The 19,786-nt window shown below is 35.8% G+C and overlaps 1 protein-coding gene across 4 annotated transcripts; it reads left to right on the forward strand.

Moving 5' to 3' along the window:
* Nucleotides 1–2: 2 nt before the first annotated feature.
* Nucleotides 3–17,839, forward strand: LOC112569859 (equilibrative nucleoside transporter 3-like). 4 transcript variants are annotated; one of them, XM_025247888.1, is made up of 15 exons: nucleotides 3–575; nucleotides 1,437–1,545; nucleotides 1,926–2,007; nucleotides 2,809–2,972; nucleotides 3,367–3,461; nucleotides 3,695–3,745; nucleotides 3,984–4,069; nucleotides 4,799–4,945; nucleotides 5,157–5,187; nucleotides 7,131–7,190; nucleotides 9,224–9,315; nucleotides 9,719–9,833; nucleotides 11,530–11,615; nucleotides 13,312–13,520; nucleotides 13,926–17,839. In XM_025247888.1, the coding sequence occupies exons 2-15, from the start codon at nucleotides 1,448–1,450 to the stop codon at nucleotides 14,035–14,037; spliced, it is 1,428 nt and encodes a 475-aa protein (XP_025103673.1). In that variant the 5' UTR covers nucleotides 3–575; nucleotides 1,437–1,447; the 3' UTR covers nucleotides 14,038–17,839. The 4 variants fall into 4 exon arrangements, with proteins under 4 accessions (XP_025103673.1, XP_025103674.1, XP_025103675.1 ...); XM_025247889.1 differs by having other exon boundaries at nucleotides 3–571; XM_025247890.1 differs by having other exon boundaries at nucleotides 3–322.
* The last annotated feature ends 1,947 nt before the right edge of the window (nucleotides 17,840–19,786 follow it).

Here is a 19,786-nt window from a genome sequence, read left to right on the forward strand (position 1 = left end):
GGTTTCTCTAGAAAATTGTGTTTGCTGACATGTTCTCTTCAGTAATTTTAACTGCTTCCTGACTTGTACTGTGCTGAGCGTTTTCCTTCACATTTTATAATTTAATAAATAATTATCATTGTCTTGTTGAAGGGAAACTGAAACCATTTACTTTAATATTTTTGTAAACCGTTTCGGCATATCACCATAGAGACATATTTGATTTCTAGATAATCTCCGGCAGATAGTGAAACCCAAAGGCTGTACGAGTCACCAACCATTCGGTCTTACAACATAAACGTTCCCTTTCCTAAACATGGGAACTTCCAACGCTCAAATTTGAGTACGTATAGTGTTAGGTGGTACAAATAAGCGACAAGGCTGGACGAAATAAAGTGGAAGACGATCTTATTAGAAATCATAGTTTAAAGTCCAGTTTTGATCGATGCGCTCGTAAAGTTGGTGATCATGTGACAGACGAGGTCTACATGACAAAACAACTGAATTGGACTGTCGTGGCAAGTAATGACAGTCATAATTAAACAATTTTCAGCACAGGATTCTGTAACGTGGATCACTGAGACCAGCCTGTGTAGGTAAACTATATCGCTGTCATAGGACAATGAATAGACGCTTAGGCAAACTTCTTTTACTTGAGTGACAGAGTAGTAGTACTGTAAGCAGACGGTGTGAATAAAATCATTTCGGGATCAGAGTTACACAGAAGCTAAACATCATGACAACGTCATTTAAAAGTATTAACCAGATTATTGATGTAGAGTCAGTAATCCTGTACTTGACTGTTCATTTACTTTCACGATGAGAACAGATTAACTCGTTGAGCATTGATGGAAGCAGACTGACACCACCACAAGGCTTGTAGATTCTATGAGAGATGCTTAGAATTATTAACTGGAGCTTTTTGATATACATTTACAGAAACACAGTCCTTACTGATCGCGTAATATGTCTGATATATTTGATGGTCATGAGCTATGCAACTATCTTATATAACATAGTTATTTTGTTTTAATAACTTGTTGCTTGTAGCAGAGGCATATGCAAACACAATATGCTACAAAATTTGTTGCCTCTCACAGGCACACCAGTCACCACCTGTTTATAACTGCATCTTATAGGTTTTCAGTTATACAGAAATCATGCTTGCATATAAATTGCATATTATAAATGATTCACTGTGTTCTTGCTAAGTGGCGAGCCTGAGGATGTCACATGAAATCAACATAATACATTAAAAACTGTATAAGGGTGTTGCAGTCATTACTTCAAGTCTTAAAAGTAGTAGAAAGTAGTCTTAAATTGATCACATTGATAGACAGTTATTATCAAATCAATCATCAATTAATATCACATTGATAGTTATTATCAAATCAATCATCAATTAATATATAGCAACTTTTTTTATTTTGCTGTAGCACTAAATGGATCTGTTTCAGAGCTGAAAACCATGAGTTTCTCAGAGCGCAGCAGAACATCTGCAGATGGAAATGCAGAAGCAGAAGTCTTGTTGCCTCCCTCCACAATCTATGCAGAACCAAAAGACAGGTACTTTTCTTTCCTCAATTTTTCAAACAATGCAAAGTATTTGAGTGTCTAAATGTTCCATAAAAATTGTGGCATAGTCATAATCAATGGTATTTTAGTTTAAAAACTCACTAGTACCTTTAAATTTAATATGTGCATTGTGTTCCGTGACATTAACAGCTGGCAGCCTAGTGGCATTTGCAAATCAAATGTTAAGCTGTTGCTATATATATGTTCAAATGGTGTATTTTTGTTGCTGTTGTCCCTTAAGGCCTTCATTCCTTAGTTCTTCAGGAAGTACTAGTGGCTGTTGCTTAAATTTTTAGAAGGAATATGTGCAGATAAAGCACCACCCCCACCATACATAGAGCATCTAATGTGAAATGTATCTTACTTTTTAGGTGGAACTTGGTATTCCTGATTTTTAATTTCCTGGGAATTGCATCCCTTTTGCCATGGAATTCTGTCACAACTGCCAAAAATGTAAGTGAAGGCTTTATTTCATGCTTATTTCACTTCTTCAGTGCCAGGACTGTGCTCTGCTCTCAACTGTGTTGCCCTAAAACTTCATATTCGGTATTCCGACAAATCTTTTTGCTGGCCTACATGTGAAATTCAAGACATTGCTTAGACTGATCCTCTCTTAGCAAAGATCAACTTCAAAGTCTAGTGCTGGTAGGAAGAGAGTGGGAGTAAATAATGATAAGAACACTGAAACTTATTGCTTTTAAGTCTATTATCCATTATTCTTATGTTTGTGTGTTTTTCTTTTTAATGTAATACCGCTTTGAGCCCACCTTTAATGATGGGGAAAAGTGCGATACAAATTAAACTTTATTATTATTATTTATTATTATTGTTTTTGTTGAGTTTTGGAGAAGAAGTGCTTCCACTTTTTTAAGGGGATTCTGCACAGCGAGAGATGGAGATCTGGTGTATATGGAGGAAAGAGATGAAAATAGAGTCGGAACTGATTTCTTATTATTTCTTATTCTGCTAAGGTGTTTGCTTTTCTGGACCCTTCTCATATTTCAAATCATCCAGACATTTTTGTTTTTTGTTGTTTTTGTTTTGTTTTTTGTTTTTTTTTTTGGGGGGGGGCAATTTTTCTTAACAGAGGGAAAGTAGGTAACCATGTCAAGCATTTAGAAAAACCTTTACTATTATCATGTTTAATCATTTTAAAAAAAGCAAAAAGCTAACTATATCATTTAAGATAAGATGTTATGATAGAGTCAAAAGAAAAAGGAGTGAGCACTTCTGTCAGTTTTGTTTTGCTTGCAGTATTTTGACTACAAGCTGCGAAATGTGACCTTACCACCAAATGTGCCATACAATGACCCAAATGCCGCAACTGAGCTGCAAAGGATGTTTGAAAGCTACCTGTCTGTGTCTGCCATGTTATCAAACTTGGTCTTCATGTTCCTTGCTGTTGCCTTTGTTAGAAAGTGTGTAATTATGCTTTTTGGTACTGACTTGCTTCATAAATGTTTTAGATCAGCTGCCATGTTAGCTACATAAAATTTGCCTCAGACCTAGTCACACTTTTGAACAGTCTCTGTGAGCGCATGTAAGCAAGAACACAAACTTATGTACTCTGAGACATTCAGTGATTGTTCATGACTTCTAGCCTACATTCACTGTTTTGTTCTCTTTTTCTATTTAATGCATTGTCCATTTGAGTCTATAGCAGAAATTAAAAGTTGTGGTGGATTAAAATTAGGTTATTATTCAAGAAACTGACACAAATGCTACGAAGCAAATAATGTGTTCTAATCTTTAATGGTACTTTGCAGTTTGTTTTCCTGTCATGCTTGACTGATGGTATAAATTTTGTTTCAGCATTTCTCTAAATGTTCGGATGGTGTCATCACTGGTGATAATAATAGTCATCTTCATATTTACAGTTGTTCTCGTGGCAGTAGATAGTGATTCATGTATGTATTTTCAATTTTGGAAGCAATACTTCTCTGTTTTAAATAAAACATTTAGTCAGTTATATATTTCATTGACTCCATTGGTTAAAAAAACCTATTTACAATATTGTTTACAACTTTCAACAAATATGGATGAAAACAAATACAAAGCAGAAGTTGCCGCTAGCAGGAAAAATGATAAAGGGTAAAGCAAGGAAGTGCAAGGTTTTGTATATTTGTGTTTCATGTTTCAGGGCAATATGAATTTTTTGTTGTCACCCTTGTCAGCTCAGCAATTATGGTTGGTAAGTGTTTGCCAGGAATAAGAGAACAATGGAATTTTAAGCATGGTCAGTGATTTGTAGTCAAAGCTTTTCCTTTTTTTTTTAATTCTTGAGCTCACAAGAATAGAAAACATTAAAGAGTGGCTGTGTGTACTGCCTAGGGTCATGTGATCTTTTAAATTCAGTGAATGAATGATATAGAGGTGCCTTGCCTATGTGCAGAATACCAGAAAGGAAAAAAAACCCATTGATGTTGCAGGTATGACAGCTGTGGTAACAGGCTCAATGTTTGGGCTGTCTTGTCTCTTTCCACCAAAATACACTCGGTCGGCAATGACAGGACAGGTATTCAACTGTAATAATAATAGGGAATGTTGTGACTATCGGTTCCCATCAAAGTTGAAAATAGTCATTATTTTTTTTGAAATGAATTTGTGGTGTAACATTTTTCCAAATGAGCCGAACTTTAAAATTAGAGCCACTTTCAGCTATGGAGGTTGAGAGAGAAGAAAATAGCAGAATAACCTGTTTGAAATTTTTCCTTCTACAAAAATAAGAATTTAAACCAGCACTTTTTAAATGTATTAAAATTGTATTTATGTAAATGTACATGTTATATATATATATACAGTTTAGTATTTATGTTCTTTGTCTATATATTTCTTAATTTCCACACTTTTTATTAAGTTTCTCAAAAGTGTTGGATTTCTCTGTCTATGCTGGTTTTCAGCAACACTAGAGCCCTCAAAATATATATTTATTCAGGTGCAACATTTTATCTTCATATAAATTATTCTCACAATACTGGTGCTGTGAAGTGGAGGTCTCATTCGCTGTAGTCAGATACTTTTACCAAAAGGTCTTTTATCTTAATGATTACTTTTTGAAAAAGAAACAATATTATGGACATGACTGCACTTTATTTAGTTTTCTTATACTTGCCAAAAGCAAAAATAAATTTATAAAAACTGTGGCATAGCAAACCAGAACCTAAACAGTTATGTTGACCAGTCTACACTGTTAATTACTTGCTGCACAATGAACTGCAGCCTTAAAAGTCTGGTTTACTTGCAGGCATTGGGTGGAACACTTACTTCTGTGACCAACATCTTGGCACTTTGGGGTGGTGACAGTCCCAAAGCCAGTGCCTTTGGCTATTTCTTGTCAGCAACTCTCATTTCCTTCCTCGCACTATTGGTGTACTTGTCCCTCTATCGTTTGGTAAGGTGTTTACTTGTTCTGCGACTACCCCATATTTCTTTTTTTTCTATACATGGATGTTTTTATTTTATAGGAACCCTATTCATGTGTTTTTTGGAAGTAGTTTTTTAATTTGATAAAAGATATATACCTGTTGTTTCATTTCATGGTATAAGAATAGTCCCCACCTAGTGGAGAAAGGTTTTCATTTGAGAATCATTTTTATTTTCAGAGATACTCCAAATTCTATTTAGTCAATCAAGGTAAGTGTGCTTTTTTCAAACCAGCATATCTGTTTTAATTTTGTTGTTGTTTTTTTAAAACATTTTTTCCTGAAAATACAGCTGTTGATTTTATTGTTTGTTTTTTGCACTGCTAGGTAGTAAATATATTCTCCATGTGCATGTTACTCCTGTTACTTGCTTTTGTGTGCATTTGTTTTTCTTTAGTAAGGATAGTTTTGCCTGCCCATCTGCTTTTCTTTTTTTGTGTAGCAATCTTCCACATAATCTGCTATATTGTCAGTATTATTCTGTCTCACTCAAAGATCATTTCCAATTTCACACTATGACTAGGTGACTATATTTTCATAGGTCCAACTGGTGACAAAAAAATTGCTTCTCCTTATGTGATATTTTAGTATCTGCTGTTGCAAAAAACAGAGTCAAGTCATATATTGCAGGGCATGCTACATTGTTCCACAGATCATTCATGTTTAGAGGTGATCAAACCTTGTAACAATTATGTTACAGTAGCAGGGCATGCTACATTGTTACTGATAAAGATTATTTAGTGGTTATAAGCCACATCACTGTGTTATAGATTGTTCAGTGGTTATTAGTCACTTCACTTTGCCCGTACCTGTGTTTGCCAGTTATCATCATCATCATCACCATAATCATCATGCCTTTGGAAAAGTGCAAAGTTTAAAGGTCACGGGTATGTGTGAGAGGGTATAGGTGTGTGTGCATGTTAAATGCTATATGGGTGTATATGTTTTTATATATATATAATATGTTATGTTTACATGTATAAATTATTTTGTGAGCAAAAGAAAAATTTCTGTCCTGGATTATGCCTGGTACTGACAATAAAGGCTGACTGATTGATGAAAAGCCTACATCATTCCTGTCATCACCTCACTCCTAGTCAGTAGCTATATCGGTCATACTCATGGTCCTACTCAGGAGATGGAATATCATGTCTTTACTCACTTCTAGTTGATGGTTTCAGAGTCATGCTCAGGAAGCTGAGCACAATATATTTATTCATTGCTGCTTTCCAAGTGGAAAAGAATGAAGTTTCCTAAGATATTTAGAAAGGAAATCAAACTTGAGTATGTATGCTCATAATTCAATGCAAGCAAATGTCCTGGTGCCCAAGAAAATTTAGATGTCAGGCCCAAAAAGTAGTTACACCATTTTTACCTTCTCTCTTTGTCTCCAGAAAGTTTTGGTCTCGTTTTTCTTGCCTTTCTCCCAGCTGCTGGGGTTATGGGAAGAAACATAATGGGTGAATGTGAAAAGCTTTGGTTGTTTTCTTGTATGGTATGCTTATTGCAGGGGAAAGTTTTAAGATAACTAGCTTGACAAGTAACTTATATTCCCCGTGCAATGTTTTTTGCTGCTGCACATAGCTGTCCAAACTGGATTGTCTTCATAATCTAAAGCTTTGTGATGCAGCAACAGCTGTTTTCAACATTACTTTTGCTTCTCATTCTTAGAGGACAAGACTCTTGAATCTGTATCTGAAGCTTGTCCTTGTATACCTTTTTGAAAAAGTCATTATGAAAATAATGGCTACTCGTCTGTGTACTGCTTCTTCTAGATTTTTTTATATGTATATCAGATATCCCTGAGGTCTTGTAGCAGTGACATCCTTAAATGAGTCCAAAAATCAAGAAATATAAACTTCGCCCACAAATTCCTTCAAAATAATTGTATGTTAATGTAAAAAATAGATGTAGCAAGCATCATTGCTGCTGTACCATTGGCAGGTACTATAACTACAAGAACTTTGCTTAAAGTTGCTGTGTTTGCTTAAACTCACTAACATTCTTCTCATCAACACTCTGTACAAGATGGTTTGATGAAAAGAAGACATATAAATCAAAGGTATTTGTTAACACGGCATGTGTGTAGCATGGAGTACAATGCATGTCTTAGTAATATTTTACATGCCAGTTTGTGCTTGCTGTTAATGCCAGACTCTGAAAGTGAGAGTGGCCCAGAGAAAATTTACAAGACTGAACCTGAGCCTGAGATTGGTGAGTGGAGTCTTCCTACAAAAGATGAAATCTGTTACAAATTAGAGAGAACACTCAGGCTGTGTACACATGTATAGACACTCACCAAAACTTTTTCTGCAAAACTGTGTGTATACATTTCTAGGGCATAAACAAAAATATATATATACACTTTGAGATGTTCTTGCATCATATGCAGACACGCATATGCCCATCACTGTTAGTGTCAAAGAAGCTGTCATTACTTAACATCCTATTAGCATATCATATTAACTTCTTGTTGACATACAATTAATTTAATATGCACATCAAAGATATAAAACAGGCTTAATCTTGGTATGTTGGCAGTGCTCATTCTATTCAGAAGTGTCCACGAAGTTTATGATTCGTATTGCATGCTTACCACTACTCAGCAGAATTCTGAATATATATTTTGTCAAAATATTAACTCTTTACAGTTCAATTTCTTACTGATCTGCCAATTGAGCATGGTTTTCCAGCTTTATATATTTACACCCATATTACTTGGCTATCCCCAGCTTTGCTTTCATTTAAATGTCTTCTAAGGCTTTCTTTGATCACTTAAAATGCCAGTCCCTTTAGTTCTTGCTTGCAACTTTATTAAAATGTTTTATCATCTGGGATAATTCCATTCTGAGTCCATGTGTATTCATATTTCAAAAGTATCACTGAAAACGATAGAATGGTAGCTTTGTCTTTATCTTCAAAGATAAATAGTGCTGGGCGATTTGCCATCGTGAAACAATTTGTCACTACATATTAACACGATACTAACACGGTAAATGGCCATGGTCTAGTGAGTTAAAGGTAGATTTTGTAGACATTTAAAAGCTTGTTGCAATTTGTTTTCTGTTGTGTTCTCATATTTGTCACTTCTTTTATTATATTTTTTATATATGGATGAGTGAGAAAGAGAGGTTTAATTATGTCCATGTGAGAGAGAATGTTGTGTTTGCGTATGTGCATGCATGTGTCTATACATTCATGTGTGCACAAATCAAAACTCAGATTATACTTAGTATAATGGATAGGACTGCTATTATGCTCAGCCTATTCTGATTTTCAATTTAACCGGAGAGTGTTTCATTGTGATCTCTTTCAGTTTTAATTGCTTGTACTGATATAAACTCCCACTGTTAGTATTTGGGCAATTAGAATAACACAAATCTGCTGAATCGTTGCTGTCAGCTTTCTGGCTTTTGTACCTTTGCCAGGTCTGAAAAGTTTTGCCTGAATGAAATGCCAGTTCCAAGCTTTATAAGTCACAAAAGCTTAATCAGATTGGTAATAAGATGTCAGAATTGTCTATCCCATGACAATAAATATTATGGTCTTTGCATTGTTCTGTGTTGCTGTCTATAGACAGCATGAACTGCATATTTCATTTCCTTTTTCAGAGAAAACTTTGATGATCTTATACTTGAGAGTTTTTTCTGTATTGTGTTCATTGCTGTTTTCAAACTTCATGTATATTTCAGCTAATGCAATGGCATTTTAATGTCAGTAAAAATCAGAGTATATTTTTCTTTGAAATTAAAGAGTAACTTTTTCTGATTTCACTGGTTTTATTATTTACAGTGCTTAGCTTATACATTAAGAACAGTGAATGAACATCATTGTTGTAAAGGCCACTTGTCACTGGAGCAGGATGGTGTCGTATCGCAGGTGGCAGTTGGAGATGGAAAATGTGTAGGAGTTAGTAGAAAGATCGTCAGCATACACAGAATTGGAACATAAAGCGTAGCATAAAGGTCATCAAATTTGACAGAAGTGCATTCTGAAGCATAAACGATTAAGATTGTAGGATAAGTCCCAATGTGGTGTAAGACCTTTTTTTAAAAAAAACACTTTCTTCCTTGTTACTAATAAAAAAAAAATTGCTAAAAATTAAATAATGAAACTTCTACGTGTACGGTCATGAGTCTCGTCCAGTATTGCTCTGACAATTTTATACATGAGAACTGATCAGTTTCTGCTGTAAGTCTTTAAAGTCATATTATCTTACTTCTTTTTCCTCTTTTTTTTTTTTGCAGATGATAATAAAATCTTAGATATTAATGAAGATATTCCTAATTACACATCATTGGTTTCTCAGCGCCAGTATTTCTCCTCCATTTTAAAAAAGGTGACTTTCTTTTTGTTTTTAACATTATTTCTTAGATTCTATCTTGAAATTATACACAGTTCAACAAATGTGCTATAAAAATCATGAATGTATAAAAACAAAGTTATGAATGAGTAGAGTTCAGTATTTCTGGAAAAGTAAAAAAAAAACCTAAACCAATTTATAATTATTTTTGATCAGTTAAAATTACATGGACAGTCAAGTATGTTTGCATCCATTTGGATGAACTAATGAGTGTATGTAAAAATTGCAAGAGATTGATTAATGTATATGAACATATTTGTAATGTTCACAATGAATGCACTTTAAACATGAATGCTCACTTTATTTCTGTCACACCTGTGTTTGCTTCACAAGGAGTGCATAACAAGATTGAACAGAAGCATGTATGTTGTGTTTCAAGGTTTGGCCCTATGGCTTGACTGTGGGTTTGGTTTTTTATGTTACCCTGGCCTGTTTTCCTGGTCTCACTTCCATCATCAAGTCTGTCCACTATCAGCCTGGGGATCCCTGGACAGGTATGGTCTATCTTTAACCAGATTCACTATTTATAATGAGTGGTGTTATTTTTGTTGTTGTGAGGTGTGTGGGGATGGGTGTGTGTACATACATGCATGCACATACTACACACTGGTACAAGTGCATGCTTTTTTTTTCTGTTGTTGAAGTTTTTTTCTGTTTGATGGCTGTGGCTTTGTTGGTTCTAAACACATTTATAAGCTCATCTTGTTAGAAAAGTTGTTTCTGTGCATCAAAAATGGGATGCAGTTTTTTTTTTCCATTATCTCACGGTGAATTTCACAGTTTAATTTTTTAGTTAGTTTTTTTTAATTAAAAAATTTTTTTAATTCTTGAAACGGACATAATACAACATGACATAATAGTTCTTTCTTGTTATCCCTTGTGTCTGTGTGAGACTGGCTGTTGTAAAATTTATATATGAGGGTTGTTCAAAAAGTTTGTAGCCTCACCCAGAAGGAGTTGCAGAAACAAGACAGTTTTTCACCATTTTTCTATTATGTCCCCCTTGACATCAATGCTCTTGGTCCAACGATGCTCAGGCATTGCAATCACATCATGGAAGTAGTCCTGGTCCTCCAAAAACTCCTCCACAGCACATGTGACCTCATCATTGTTTCCAAAATGGCGACTACATAGGTGGGATTTGAGTTTTGGAAACAGGTAAAAGTCAGATGGAGCAATGTCTGTGAGTAAGGTGGATGGCAATTCAAAGCCATAGTTGGCTGTTTCAGACACTGGTACCTGACAGAATGAATGGATGTGTTATCCTGGACCAAGAGCACATCCATGCTCAGCTTCCCTCTAAATTTCAACATGATTGCTTCCTTCATTTGTGTCAATGCGGATGCATAGTACTGTCCATTAAAAGGTTTTTCTCTTTTCTAGATAGTTTATCGTGATTACATCTTCAGAGTCCCCAAAAATAAAAGCCATTACTTTGCCAATAGGGAATCTTTGATTCAGGTTCGAAGTGATAAATCCAGGTTTCATCTTGAGTTACTAATCTTTGGTGGAAATTCTCAGGGCCAGCCTGAAAGCGAGTTAAAAGTGTCCTGGAAATGTCAACCCTTTGCAGCTTCTACTTTGGCAACAGCATTCTTGGGATCCATCTTGCAGACAGCTCCCTCACCCCCAAGATCTTAGTTAAAGCAGTATGGACTGAACCAGAACTAATCCCTATGGACTCAGCTATCTGCTGGACAGTAAGACATCTGTCATCCAAAACCATACGGTGAATGGCATCAACTTGATCATCAGTGGTTGAGGTTTTTGGACGACCTGACCGAGGGTCAGTTTCTGTGCTGCCCTGCCCCGTTCAAATTCAGCAGCCCACTTTTTCACAGTTCCATAGCAAGGGGAGTCCTCCGCAAGTGTCTTTACCATGTCCTCATGGATTTCCTTAGGTGTCATACCTTTCTTTTGCAGATAATTTATGACTGCTCAAGCCTCTGTTTTGTCCAATTAAATATTTGTCGCACTACCCTTCCCCTTTCTACGGGCCTCGTGCACACAAATTAAAACATAAATCTGTACTAGTTTGTCTAGTTTTAAAAGAAATGGTAGTGTGTTACCCCAACAAAAATATTCAGTTTGTCTGGGTGAGGCTTAGAACTTTTGGAACAGCCCTTGTAAGTTAAGTGGTGACATTTTTGCTGAGAGTGAGAAAAGTGTGCTCTCTCTGTGATACTGTAGACAAATATTTCTCCCCCGTGGTGTGCTTTCTGATGTTCAACTTCGGAGACTTGTTAGGCCGCTTCTGCACCACATGGGTACACTGGGTAAGACTTTGTTCCTGTTTCCCTAGTAGCTCTGTTTTGTTAGCTCATATCAGTATTGAAGATAGAGACTGCTTGTAGGGTTAGTAGAGTGACAGCTGATGCACACGAAGACACAGGCTAAGACATTGTGCCTTTTTTCTGGATAGCTCCTTGTTAGTTCCTGTCAATGTTGTAGATGGTTAGGGGGTGTTATGCATTTAGTATGCTGCATCAAGTTTAGATAGCTGCATCAAGAATGCCCTATTCTCTTTCTTCAGCTGCCATCAGTTGGCCTGGCCAAAGAATATTTTAGGTCACTAGTGGAACAACTGGCCTCATAAGTAATAATAATAAAGGGAATTTATATAGCATATTTTCCAACTTAGCAGAAGGCTCAGTCCTCTTTACAAGAGAAAGGCTAATAAATGTACATAACACACATAAGGACACAGTCCATATGTCAGCAAACAAACAATGAAAAAATAAAAACCAAGGAAAGACTAAAATCCAGCTGTTCTGTCACTGACATTTATAGAAGGCTTGTTGCTCTGCTATATTACATCCAGAGATTAAATCACCAGAAGACTGCTGGTGTCAGTGTAGTCATGCAGAGAAAACTGCATGAAAATGATAAGCAGATGACTGTTTGATCCTCCAGTTATGGAAGATCCATAGTAGTAATAACTTGGAAAAACAGAAGAAACTGACATGGCATCAGGCAGAAAAGATTGGCAGTCGACGGGAAGTGAAAATTGTAAAGGAAAAATAAAAGTAAAGTGACAACACATATAAAAACACAAAGGAAAGACAAAAATCCAGCTGTTCTGTCACTGACATTTATAGAAGGCTTGGATTGTTGCTCTGCTTTATATAGACGAAGATTGTAAGTTGTTACAGTTCACATCTACAGCTTGGAAAGGCATTGTATCATCCATGGGGAACACATGATAGATCAAGAAATATTTGGGCCAGCGGAGCTGAAATCACCAGAAGACTGCTGATATTGAGGCAGTCACAAAGCAGAGAAAGACTGCATAAAAATTTTAAAGCAGAGGACTATGATCTTCAAGTTATGTAAGGTCCATAGTACTGTGTCCATAGGTGTGGAATGTTCTTTGTCTCCAGTGGACCACCTAGGCTCACAGTTATTTAGTGTTTTAAGTTTCTAGTGGAACACCTGGGCTTAAAGCTGTGGACTGTTTTATGTCTGTATTGGAACATCTGGTCAGTAGAATTTTTTTAAGTCTTTCATGACTGTTGTTAATCGTGAAAAGTGGTAATAATAATAATTTTTATATGAAGCACCTTCCCATCAACAAAGGCACCCTCATAGTGCCTTACCTATACACATGAAAGCATGGGAACACACACCATTAGTCGGCATAAGGTGTATCTTACAAAGATCTAAACTCATGAGACATGACAGCTGAATCTCACTGTTGTGGTGACAGGCACTTTAAGTGACTGCACCATTGCCCTGTGATACTGCTAAAATATACTGACCAGGTTAGTGAAATGTGCTAGTCTAGACATTCATTTTAACTGCATTAAAATTAAGGTTTACCAAAAAAATTATTTTCAATGTTTTATCAGTTTTAAATAAAATAATAAACCTCAAATTGTTTTTATTTATTTACTTTTTTTTTCTTCTTTTATATGCTTGAACTTGACCGTGAGCTGTTTATGGTATGAAGTGTTTTTTCCTCTTGTCTTGCAGCCACGCAATGGGCAAGGTGCACTTCTCATAATAATGGCAGTTCTGCGAGTTGTATATATTCCTCTGTTAATGATGTGCCACATAGACTCAGGAAGCAACAGTTATTTAAAAAATTTGCTGAATAATGATGCATGGCCAATTGCTCTTATTCTGACCCTGGGGTTGACCAATGGCTACTTGGGAACACTGTCCATGATGTATGGACCAAGGTCAGAATCATTTGGATGAATGAAGAAAGAAAAGTGTGAAATGTTCAAGTACATAGGGAGTTAAACATTAGATACTAACAATGGTGCTAAGATAACTGATTCTTGATTTAGTCAACAGCAATATGACAAGGCATGTCTTACCTGTTATCAGCTATACATCATAAATATAGCAGTGTTGAAAAAACATCAAAATGACTGTCCTTAAGTAAGATTATATTTTCCAAAACAAGTTTTTCCATTTATCAACACTTTATGTGATTAACAGATTTTTAAAATCTCTAGAAACATGTATTAACTTTTTTTAACAAGTGGTGCTACCATGATATTATTGTACATTTTTGTGATTAACCCTGGTTCCTATTGGCAGATTTTTGCTTTTATAGGAGACTTTTGGATTGTTTTCAGTCATGTGGCTATTGAGCAGGCGGAGGGAGCAGGTATGGTGATGACATTCAGCATGGTTTTGGGCCTTGCTCTCGGGGCTCTCTCCTCTCTTGCCATTGTGAAATATATCTGACCAAGTCCCACAGTGTCAAATTTATGTTACCAAGTCCCACAGTGTCCTACACAGGATGGAAAGTTGACACAAACAGTTGTTAGCTCACTGGTGCTCCATCAGCTGCATGAGAGAGGATGTGGCTGGTTTGACATGCTTTAATCCTACTGAAGGTTTTATTTCAAAGAAAATAGTGAAGTGGTAGATTTGACTTAATATATGGATGATGAATATTGATTTATTGTTGTTGATAATTCTGTTTATATTGTAGAGCTAAATAGAGAAAGCAGACTAAATTGTTTTTATGAATTTCTAAATGTGTCATCTATACCTAGATGTGCCAGTATTGTATTAAAATACTGTATATGGCAAAAAAGGTTGGAATGCAAAACCCATGAATGCATTCTGCCTTGTGTCTTCTCTTCCTTTCATGCTGGCTTTATCCTTTGCGTTTACTTGTTTGCTGACATGGCAATAACAGCAAACCATCCTTTTTTTAACCTGTTTATTTCTGGCATTCTATGGTCATGTCTGAGCTGAAGGTGAAAAATTGTCATACAAAGTGTATGAAACCATGATACATCACAGATTCCTAATGTCTTACAGTGATTTTCTAGTTCTCAGAAGGGACATGGTATTAGTGCAAACATATTCCCTTCTTTAGGACTGTCAGAATGCTCTCTACTTGTCTTTCATGCATTTCCTTTGAATATTTATCATCACTTCTCATCATCATTATATTATGTTTTTCTTTGATCTCATTATACGACATGACCATATAAGGTAATATGCGACATTTACTCTTTAACCATTGAAACTGACTCTCTGACGGTGAGTTATCATGTGCCTGGAATGAAAGGCACTCCACTAGTCAGGTAAACGACAGCCCTCAGTTTATAAAGGTGATGGCAAAGCCAGTGGTTAGAGGTGTTGCTCTCTGCTCTTGAGTCATGTGCTGCACCAGGGTTGATTGAGAGTGCAGTGGCTAAAGCGCCTGTCACCATGACAGTGTGATTTGAATGGCATGGGTTTGGATCTTGGCTCCACCCTGTTTTTTTGTTGTTGTTTTTTATAGAAAAATGCATCTCGCTGCTGACCCACTAGAAAATGTTGCTTCTGTTGGACTTCTCCATATTGTATCGTACCTGTATCGAGAGGGGGACACTTGGTCTCTCTGTAAGTCTCAAAGACTCTTCTGTAGGGCAAGGATCATGGGATTCAGTTCAAGGTCCATCACTTTCCTGGCTGCTTTAACATCCTTGCCAATGCCTTTAGCAGGAGAGTGGAGCAGTCTCTAAGAAAGGGTTTTTTCTTCCCTTAGTCTTTCAGCAGATATGTCTGACATTTTGTAGGCCATATTTTTTTCATGTTTTTCATTTGCTTGAATTGGAAGTTGCTGACGTGTCTCCAGTTCCAGACCCTCAGAAGTTGAAGCCTTCTCCATTCCATGGGACAGAAGGATTGTATACTAGTGATTCTGCATCCTCAAGTTTTAAACAGTCTCTGAGAGCTGACAGCCAAGATGCTTTTTTTCATCCCAGATGGGAGAAAGCATAGATGACTGATCTGGTGGACTAGTCCCTCAAAATGCCATTCGCCTTTTCAGTTCTTCCTTGTTTGTTCAGACAGGATTCTGCCTTTCCAGCCTGCCCCAGAGCAACTGAATTGTCACATCTGGATGTCAGCTTTTCTTGCCTTTCTAGATCTGTTGTCCTAGATTAAAGTGGTGATTAAACATGCTTAAGTCAGTGTGTCTCTACTAGCCTCTATTTGCAATCTGTCCATTGTAATGTAGAGTTATCAGACATGTCCCCCATCCACTGTTGTTACTGCTCTGCTCTTACAAGGTTCTTTTTAAGAGACCTTTCCATACACACTGCTCCTCTGGTACTTCTGGGCCTGATCTCTGTGGCACAACATCCCATGACTTGATAAGCAGGTGGGTTGTTTTGCTTCCCTTCTCTTAATTTCTGTTCTTCTAGGGTCATGACACCTGGCATTGTCATAGAAGAAATTAAATTTTTATTGTCTATTCTTTTAGGCTTACCAGATAACATAGCATTGAAGCTTTTATGATCTCCCTGCTGTTTGATTGGGTTTAAGATTGGTCAAAACAATTGATGTGTTGACTTTTATACCTGTCCAAGTACTGTTGCTTACCTAACCAGTGGAGCATCCTCATTGTCAGGGGGTCAAATGTCAATGGTTAAAGAGAAAATGTAGCCTTTAATCTTCTCTGGTCATGTCATCTGGTCTCTCTTAGAAAATTTGCAAGTAAAATTTCATTGTTTGGCCATGCAGCACTTCAATAGAAATGGAACAATACATTGTGTGATAGCTTCTGCTACCTTTGTGTGAAGCTGTCTGTGTGATACTCTCTGTTACCATGCTGCTGCAGAAACAAGGGCATGCCTTCTTGGCTAAGCATTGCGACATTTTGTTCATAACATGGGCATTTGATGTTGTCAGTGTCATTTTATTTATTTCATCCTAAAACTTCATGTTTGGTGGGTCTATCTTTTTTTTTTAATTTACAAAACCAGGTTCTGATATTTACATAGAGTGGCCTGTGTGAGAAAGCTCTCAAAGACTTGTATACAATTTTTTTTTTATTAAAGGAAAACTTTTTCTGTGTGCCACATATATTTTGAGGTGATATTACAAGAGGGCTGTATTTTGTGACAAGTGAAAGGAGAACATTAAACATGAAACTCTGGAAAAGGAGAAGTTGGGGTTTTCCTTAATTCTTGTCAGAGAGTTTATTTTAAAGCATATACTTATATTGATGTCAGTTCCTTTGGATAGAGCTACACAAAGTACCTGCTAATTTAGGTTTGTGTAATGGGTGCCATTTATTCATTTACATTTTTTTCCAGACTTATAAGGCAGACTAGTCATCTACATTGTGATCTTGATCTCACTTGTTGCCTGAAGATGCTTAGGTTTTGAAAAATAACTATTTAGTGTTAAGACCTGATTTAATAAATCTGGAATGAACACAGGTTGTGTGCGTGCACAGTGCACACAGAAGAGTTAGCATAGTTCTTCTTGTGTGTGTGCTAAACCACATTATTTCTGGTCATGTGCTGCTGTCAACATGGAGGATACTCTGACTGCACAACCTTGGTAAATTGGTTCATTGTAGTTTGTGATTTGGTTTAATATTCAGCATTTATGTAGTTACTCTGTAAAATATTTTTTTTATTATTTGTTGAGAACCATTCAAAACAATTTCTCTTTTTTCCAAATAAAAAAGTCTTGTAATGCCTGTAAGACTTTTTACCCTTGCAGGCTGTTTATGGGTTTAAGGGCGCTTACATTTAATGTAACTTTCTACTTGCTTGTGCACTCACTGATGTTTCTTGTTCATGCTAATGAGGTCAAGGTTTAATCAGTGTGTATTTGTATTCGGGGAAATAATGGACAGTTACTAACATTTCTTTTAATATTTTAATTATAATTATATAATATTTTAATATTTTGTAGTGTGGTTTTAGATATTTTTTCTATTCATTTTGAACATAAAAGTTAAAAAGTGTTTGGTTAGTTCATTTAATAGATAAAAATGAAGTATAGTTTAATCCACAGGCTGTGCAAGTAAACAAGAAGCACTTCACATTATACCATTAGAGCAGCACAGAAATAAAGAGATAGAAATAGAGAAATAAGTTGTTGGTCTTACACTCAGAGGGTTTTAGGGGATAATATTATTAATAAAGATGATTCATTGTCTGGCAGTTGTACATGAGTGTTTCTATGGTGCCATGGATATCATTGCATGTTTTATTCAAGTGTTGAATTGTTAGTAAACTTTGTTCTCAGACTGCTTGGTATTCTTTATATGAGTAGAATCCATTTGGACAAGATGATTCATGATTTCAAGATTTTCAGAATTTAATAAGCTTTCTTAATGATTATAGTTTTATATCATATTTTTATCTTCTCTCATGAAAATAGCAGTGCAGAAGATGCAAACGTTTATGGAAATATGGGAGTGGAGAATCTGGAAGCATCACTTTCTCACCCAATTTGGAGTGGCAAACAATTCACAATTTGAAGATGAAATTACAATTATCCTTTCCATGTCATGGGGGTTAGAGACACCACATCAAGTGATTTGGAAAATCCATGTAAACATTCTGACTTGCCTTTAAAACTGAGAAGTTTGAATTTTTTTTTTAATGGAGTCTACCTTGTTGTAAACGTATAAGGGTTACACAGGACAAAAGCTATATGTAAGTCAATATTTAATTAAAAGTATTATATGAAAAGAAAATATGAAACAGATATTAATTTGTTTAAAATAAAGCATAAGATGCAAAAAATGACCAGAAGATGTCATCTAAAAGCACTTGGCATATCCAAACCAGGTAATAGAACTACAATTCTTTTACTCCAAATTTAAGAAAAAAAAAACCAATTGTGTCTTCTTCGTTTATTTTATTAAGCAATGAAAACATACTGTGCAGGTAATATTTTACATAATTATATTTTATACATTTATGAGTTAGTAAACCTTTTAAGATATCTACAGTTCTATGTGTATCATCTGCTGGCTTTTGCAAACTTTAATGTTTTACTTATTTTTACTTTTTAACAAAATTGTGTTTATGGCATGAAACTATTTTGATATTATACAGTACCATACATATATTTACAGTAGTGACTTTCTCAATGATGTCTGTGTCATTTTCTGGCCTCTGGTTTCATCTGTGGTTTCTGCAACCCAACCCCATCACCCCCCCAAAAAAAAGTCCATTCAATGTCTGATGTAGACCCATGATATATCAGAACCATGATGGGGAAAGTTGTGATGTAGAAGGGATAACTGTACTCTTGTTTGCAAATTAAACATGAAAATGACATGTAGGAAGCTCCTGCTTATAGGTTGAAAATTAATGGCACTAGAGTCTACTGTTTCTTGAAAATGTCAATTTTTTAGCAGGCATAATCGTTTAAGGCAGCTGTCAGCAGAGCATCTCCAAGACCACAAGGGTACCAAATCATGTATCCAAATAGGAAAAAAAATGCTTCTCCCAGGTGTCTAAGATTTCAAAATTAATGCTGATCTGCAGAAACATGTACATGTAAACCCTACAAGTTTGAATGCTGTTGACCCCCAAAGAGAATGCACCCAGGCACTAACAGGTCATCATCTGATATGATCTCTAAAATATTGTGTGACCACAGAGTAACTGAAATGCAAAGCTAACCCAGATTCCTGGCATTTAAAAAATGGATTAAAAAATTGTCTTTGGGGAGGCAATTTTTTCCTGTTCTGATAACAGATAAATGTGTTAAACTGAGAATTGTTATATCCAGGGCTTTGTTTACATTGAGTTCTATGAGAATCTGTCAGGACTTTGAAAATTTTTTTAAATTCATTATATCTACATTATACTTGTAGTTAATAAAATGTTGATTATTCTAAGCATTTTACGTTGCTATAAAACAATATAGATGATTTGCAAAGCCTTGTTTTAAGATTAAGTAGCTGGTTGTAGCTTACAGACTAATGAAGATTACATTAAGATTAGCTGATAGGGCTAATGAAAAGTAATTCATAAAACATTTTGGAGGCAGATAAAAGTAGGTCTTGAGAACATGCAGGCATGCATGATGTGGTGGTGGTGGACTAGTCATATAGTTATGTATAGGTGATGTACAGATCCCATTTGAGAAAAAAAAAAAGTCAGATATCTTAACCATCTGCTTGGGGTGCTTAGATCCGTGGTTCTCAACCGGTGGTATGCATACCTCTAGGGGTATG

The sequence above is a fragment of the Pomacea canaliculata genome, linkage group LG8, assembly GCF_003073045.1.
Source record: "Pomacea canaliculata isolate SZHN2017 linkage group LG8, ASM307304v1, whole genome shotgun sequence".
Taxonomy (NCBI): domain Eukaryota; kingdom Metazoa; phylum Mollusca; class Gastropoda; order Architaenioglossa; family Ampullariidae; genus Pomacea; species Pomacea canaliculata.

Coding starts and splice junctions, on each gene's coding strand:
- LOC112569859 (XM_025247888.1), top strand. CDS start 1,448: ATGAGTTTCTCAGAGCGCAGCAGAACATCTGCAGATGGAAATGCAGAA. Junction 4,070..4,798: donor GGTCGGCAATGACAGGACAG/GTATTCAACTGT, acceptor GTTTACTTGCAG/GCATTGGGTGGAACACTTAC. Junction 4,946..5,156: donor ACTTGTCCCTCTATCGTTTG/GTAAGGTGTTTA, acceptor TTTTATTTTCAG/AGATACTCCAAATTCTATTT.